Source organism: Gigantopelta aegis, chromosome 10, assembly GCF_016097555.1.
Source record: "Gigantopelta aegis isolate Gae_Host chromosome 10, Gae_host_genome, whole genome shotgun sequence".
Classification (NCBI taxonomy): Eukaryota; Metazoa; Mollusca; class Gastropoda; order Neomphalida; family Peltospiridae; genus Gigantopelta; species Gigantopelta aegis.
The window spans coordinates 49,097,913-49,105,292 of record NC_054708.1 but is presented as its reverse complement, the minus strand read 5'-3'; the positions used below and the strand labels follow the sequence as shown (position 1 = coordinate 49,105,292).

The following is a 7,380-nucleotide window of genomic DNA, read 5'->3' as shown; positions in this document are numbered from 1 at the left end:
TTTTTTACTTCAGTAAGAGCTGATAAAGAGTTGTACATATTGAGAAATGCATTTCAACTTATTTTAATATAATTGTAGCTTAACATTCCATTGATTTTGAGGTGAATGGTTTGACATTAGCATGTACATAGCCTAGGTCCTACAATCGCCTTGCAATTTTGTGTGCAAAAGCAACGTAGCTTACGTGCTAATGTCAGGTTTTTATTAACAGACCAAATTTCAGACCACGTTTCTAAAATACATTAATTGTCCGCACTTTATTTTTAGTAAACCGTTTATATTGTGCCCAAATTTTAAACTAGAGTCGGAAATAGATGATGTCTTTCATATTAAACTGATAAGTAAATATTTTGTAAATATCTATTTAATGATACTCTACCTAATTTAATATTTACTTGTTTGGGCTCTCACTGGTGTACAAGGTGGTGTTTATTCTTGAAATGAAATGAAAGATGTCGGTAAACAGGTGATTTGTGACCTTTATTGGAACAGACTATAACAAATTTTGATCGACATGTGTCAATTTCATTGCTGTTGCAGTATGTGAGGGACCGTCTCTGATGACTGTTTACCCCTATCCCTTTCGAAAACAAAATATTTGTAGACATTTCTAGGTAACTTTTGAGCAAAACTGTCAAGAACCATTCTGGGTATTAATGTTGCATAATGACAGCTATTGCAAATAATTTTTAAATTAAATTTTGCTTTACAGTTTAAAGACTACACCTTCAACTATATGCCCATAAATAATTATAGCAAAATAATTTTATCTACTAGTAGAATATAAATTTTTATTTGAGAATCTTTATCACAAACAGATGCTCACATACATGTATAACTATGATATAGCACCTTTAAGTGGTTGCAAGATTGTGTAAATTTCGAATGTACTTATATTGAATTTATATTCACTAAATATGCTGAAAATAATAAATAATTTATGCTGCAATTCAAAATACCCAGTTAACTTGCAGTTTTAAATTAAAAGTTTGTTTAAGGGTAAATGAAATTGACACATGTCGATCAAAATTTGTAATAGTTTGTTCCAATAAAGTGCACAACTCACCTGTTTACTGACATATTTCTTTTAATTTCAAGAGTAAACACCACCTTGTACATCAATGAGAGCCCAAATAAGTAAATGCTAAATTAGGTAGAGTATCATTTAATATGAAAGAAATAATCAACGAAAATCAGTTTGATTCTATTTCAGAGATTACTTTAGTGCACATTTGTTTGGCTGAATTCAATATTACTATTATTAAATGAAATGTATTGCAAATTTCTGCCCATCGCATTGTCCCTTCCTGTCCCCCTCTTACTATGAGAAAACCCCCTGATTTGTTTTTACCAAAGACTGTGTTCACAACAAGCGTGTTTGAACTCTCTGGTATAACCACGTTAATGCCTACCAAACAAACAAACAAACGCCTAGGCGGGGGCGTGTCAGTGTCCAGTGGTAAAGCGCTCGCCTGATGTGCAGTCGATCTAGGATCGATCTCCGTCAGTGGGCCCATTGGTCTATTTCTCATTCCAGCCAGTGCACCACGACTGGTATATCAAAGACGGTGATATGTGCTATCCTGTATGTGAGATTGTGCATATACAAGATCCCTTGCTACTGATGAAAACATGTAGCTAAGACTATATATGTCATAATTACCAAACATTTGACATCCAGTAGCCGGTAATGAAAATGTGTTTTGTTTAACGTAACCACTGGAGCACATTGATTAATTAATCATCGGCTATTGGATGTCATACATTTGGTAATTCTCCCACAGACAGGAAAACACACACCACGGCCATTGTCTAGTTGTGGTGCACTGGTTGGAACGAAAAAAACACCTAATTAGCTGGATGGATCCACCGAGGTGGTTCGATCCAGCGACGCAAGCACCTCAAGCGAGCACTCAACCGACTGAGCTAAATCCTGCCCTGCCTGTAATGAATAAATCAACGTGCTCTTGTGGTGTCCATAAACAAAACAAAATTTAACTTTATCAAGTATTTATTAGTACCATAAAACCAACAAAACTTAACTTTATCAAGTATTTATTAGTACCATAAAACCAACAAAACTTAACTTTATCAAGTATTTATTAGCACCATAAAACCAACAAAACTTAACTTTCTAGGGGTGTGGTTTATTTCAGCAATCTGCGATACTTTATAAAAGTCAGTGAGTACGGAGAGAAGATAACCGCTGACGTCATAGCAACATGGTGGATCATTCTAACGTGAGTACTGTGCTGTGCAGTACGTAGTTAATTCACTATTAATAAACACACCTATATATAAGTATAATACATACATGTAATTGTTTGAAATACGGTGCCGAGTTTACTGCCATTTTATCCAGTAAACTGCTACTTTTTTCGCTTGTCATGTGACGTGTCTGACTTGACTCGTTTGCTTTAATTATATTTTCGACAGCTTCTTTAGAATCTTTACATCGTTAATTAACAGCAAATGCACTAAAGTTTGTCGGTGTTGTGGTAAAAATTACATATTCACCCACCCTCCTCCCGCTCGAATGAAATATATTTTAGTGACTTTGTTTCAATATAAATTTATACACAAATTACTCACATATAATACACAAATTCATCACATATAATATACAACTCTAAATTGCCAAATTGGGGCAATTTCAAAGGGGCGTGGGCAAGCCTGCATATAATTGATAAACTAAGTCCCTATATTTACATTGTATATACATTTTAAACTAAGTCACTATATTTACACTGTATATAATTGATAAACTAAGTCATTATATTTACATTGTATATAATTTATAAACTAAGCCACTATATTTACATTGTATATACGTTATAAACTAAGTCACTATATTTACATTGTATATACGTTATAAACTAAGCCACTATATTTACATTGTATATACGTTATAAACTAAGCCACTATATTTACATTGTATATACGTTATAAACTAAGTCACTATATTTACACTGCATATAATTTATAAACTAAGCCACTATAGGTACATTGTATATAATGTATAAACTAAGTCAGTATATTGACAATGTATATAATTGATAAACTAAGTCACTATATTTACATTGTATATATTTTATAAACTAAGTCACTATAGTTACTTTGTATATAATTGATAAACTAAATCACTATATTTACATTGTATATAATTTACAAAGTAAGTCACTATATTTACATTGTATATAATTTATAAAGTAAGTCACTATATTTACTCTATACATAATGTATAAACTAAGTCACTATAGTCAGTGTATATAATTTATAAACTAAGTCACTATAGTTACACTACATATAATTTATAAAACTAAGTCACTATATTTACAATGTATATAATTGATAAACTAAGTCACTATATTTACATTGTATATAATTGATAAACTAAGTCACTATATTTACATTGTATTTAATTGATAAACTAAGTCACTATATTTACATTGTATATAATTGATAAACTAAGTCACTATATTTACATTGTATATAATTTATAAACTAAGTCACTCTACTTACATTGTATATAATGTATATACTAAGTCACTATATTTACATTGTATATAATATATAAACTAAGTCCTATATTTACATTGTATATAATTTACTGAGTCACTATATTTACACTGTATATAATATATAAACTAAGTCATTATATTTACATTGTATATAATGTATAAACTAAATCACTATATTTACATTGTATACAATGTATAAACTAAGTCACTATACTCACATTGTATACAATGTATAAACTAAGTCACTATATTTACATTGTATACAATGTATAAACTAAGTCTCTATACTTACATTGTATACAATGTATAAACTAAGTCACTATATTTACATTGTATATAATGTATAAACTAAGTCACTATATTTACATTGTATATAATGTATAAACTAAGTCACTATATTTACATTGTATATAATGTATACACTAAGTCATTATAGTTACATTGTATATGATGTATAAATTAAGACACCATATTTACATTGTATATAATTTATAAAGTAAGTCACTATATTTACATTGTTTATAATTTATAAAGTAAGTCGCTATATTTACTCTATACATAATGTATAAACTAAGTCACTATAGTCAGTGTATATAATTTATAAACTAAGCCACTATAGTTACACTACATATAATTTATAAACTAAGTCACTATATTTACACTACATATAATTTATAAAACTAAGTCACTATTTTTATTTACAATGTATATAATTGATAAACTAAGTCACTATATTTACATTGTATATAATTGATAAACTAAGCCACTATATTTACATTGTATATAATTTATAAACTAAGTCACTTTACTTACATTGTATATAATGTATATACTAAGTCACTATATTTACATTGTATATAATGTATAAACTAAGTCACTATATTTACATTATATATAATGTATCAACTAAGTCACTATATTTATATTGTATATAATGTATAAACTAAGTCATTATATTTAGATTGTATATAATTTACTGAGTCATTATATTTACACCGAATATAATTTATAAACTAAGTCACTATATTTACACTTTATATAATTAATTAACTAATTCATTATAGTTACACTGTATATAATTGATAAACTAAGTCACTATATTTACATTGTATATAATTGATAAACTAAACCACTCCACTTACATTGTATATAATGTATAAACTAAGTCACTATATTTACATTGTATATAATGTATAAACCAAGTCACTATATTTACATTATATATAATGTATAAACTAAGTCACTATATTTACATTGTATATAATGTATAAACTAAGTCACTATATTTACATTGTATATAATTTACTGAGTCACTATATTTACACTGAATATAATTTATAAACTGAGTCACTATATTTACATTGTATATAATTTATAAACTAAGTCACTCTAGTTACACTGTATATAATATATAAGCTAAGTCACTATATTTACATTGTATACAATGTATAAACTAAGTCACTATATTTACATTGTATATAATGTATAAACTAAGTCACTATATTTACATTGTATATAATTTACTGAGTCACTATATTTACACTGAATATAATGTATAAACTGAGTCACTATATTTACATTGTATATAATTTATAAACTAAGTCACTCTAGTTACACTGTATATAATATATAAGCTAAGTCACTATATTTACATTGTATACAATGTATAAACTAAGTCACTATATTTACATTGTATATAATGTATAAACTAAGTCACTATATTTACATTGTATATAATTTACTGAGTCACTATATTTACACTGAATATAATGTATAAACTAAGTTACTATATTTACATTGTATACAATATATAAACTAAGTCACTATATTTACATTGTATATAATGTATAAACTAAGTCACTATATTTACATTGTATATAATGTATAAACTAAGTCATTATAGTTACATTGTATATGATGTATAAATTAAGTCACCATATTTACATTGTATATAATTTATAAACTAAGTCACTATAGTTACATTGTATATAATTTATGAACTAAGTCGCTATATTTACATTGTATATAAGTGATAAAGTAAGTCACTATATTTACATTGTATATAATTTATAAGGTAAGTCACTATATTTACAATGTCTATACTTTATCCACCTTATTTCAGTGTGTTGGTGTTGTGCTCGCTCGTATCGATGTTGTGGATATTTCTGATGCGCTGGTTGGCTGGATTGATGACGTGGCTGATGATCATTGCCTGTCTTGCAATATTTGGTGTTTGTAAGTGACATGTGTACAATCAGCCCCATCCCTCAAATAAAATAATACCGCCCATCACAAAAACAATGGTGGGACCCAAAATGAAACTGTAGAACCGTATGTAACGCTTTCTCGATGAGAAATAAATAATCGCGCCTTTCTGTTTTGTTACATCCACGTGTAATAATAAGTCATATAATAATAAGTCGTGTAATAATAAGTCGTGTAATAATAAGTCGTCTGTTGTTCCAGATAATCACAGTAAATAGATTTAGTGGAATATTAAATACATGTTAATATGTTATCAGACTGCTCATCGATTGGTAGTAGCGTTGTGAAGGTGGGGTTGCTGGGGGAACTGGGGGACCCACCCCCCCCCCCCCCCCCCCACCCCCCCCACCCCACCCCCACCCCCACACACACATCTAGGCCCGATCCTAAAAGGGAACCCAGATCTCAAAGGTGGTGAGGGTGGGGGTGGGGGCGGGATTGGATCAGTGAATTCAGTATCTTAATTTATTCACGCCAACGGTTGTTGAATAGAACATTTCACATTTTTCCAGGTTGCTCTTATTGATTAAGTATAGATGAACCGTTTTTCAAACATTTTAAATAGATTTTCTACTTTACCAAAACTATGCCATAGTTCCCCAATGACGACTACTTAACACAGTTGGAGAGGATTGTTGATGTTCGATACGGTAACAGTAGTTTTGTGATATTTCAGCAAGTGGATACAGTTTTTACCTGTATACAAAAACCAGAGGTTCTGGCAGCTTTTATACAATCTACTTACCCATGCTTACTTGGAACATTGAGAAGGACAAACTTTTTCTTGGAATAGGTAAGTTTTTTTATTTACTCACGAAGATACCAATACTTTTAAACGCATAAATGTTAAAGATTCTAGTACCAACAGTAAAAACATGTGTTGAACTATATAACTTTGCCTAACTTATAGTTTTCAGTCAATATGGCTGTTCTACAGCTTTTTACTCTACACTGCAAAGGTGTTGGGATCTGCTTAGTTGACACGTTAGTAGATCAATACTGACTTTCTTTTATAGAAAATGATACTTTTGATTATTGCAACGTAACACTGTTCATCATTTGTCTGTCAACGGTACAGATGTCACGTCTCTTCGTAACATTGCCAGTGCCTTGGCAGACAACTTTTCACATAACTGTCTTCTGCTTTCAATACAGATACATTTATCTGCTGGAAATAAAGACGAAAAGCAACCCATTAAAGGGACATACCCTAATTTCAACCCGTGAAATTTAACACTGTTAATAACCTGTAACACACTGGGATAAAGTTACAATTGTCAGTTTAAATGAAACGTGAGTCTGTGACTTTGAAATGGTGAAGTACCCTCTAAAAATAACTAAAATTTGACTCCATAACTGTTACTTCTCAGACGCACGTGCATTTTTAAAAATATGAGAATATGCATTTTGTGATATTATAAACACCAGGATGAGCGAAAACACGCCGAATGTACGGAAATGGATAATCTAAACAATAAAATCTAAGTGAAGTATGATTTCAATTATCAAAAACGGCTCTAATAGTAAAACAATATGCCTTAGTGTTTAAAAACTAGGGTATGTCCCTTTAACTTTTCATCTGAGATTGCTGAGG

The 7,380-nt window shown here is 29.7% G+C and overlaps 1 protein-coding gene across 1 annotated transcript in view; it reads left to right on the top strand.

Annotated features, from left to right (window-relative positions):
• LOC121384392 (choline transporter-like protein 2) overlaps positions 1 to 7,380 on the top strand; it is a 35,725-nt gene that overhangs the window by 12,678 nt on the left and 15,667 nt on the right. The window contains exons 9-11 of the mRNA XM_041514775.1: positions 2,157 to 2,240; positions 5,644 to 5,756; positions 6,463 to 6,579. Of these exons, the coding sequence (XP_041370709.1) occupies positions 2,157 to 2,240; positions 5,644 to 5,756; positions 6,463 to 6,579 (314 nt within the window). The remainder of the gene's footprint in view (positions 1 to 2,156; positions 2,241 to 5,643; positions 5,757 to 6,462; positions 6,580 to 7,380) is intronic.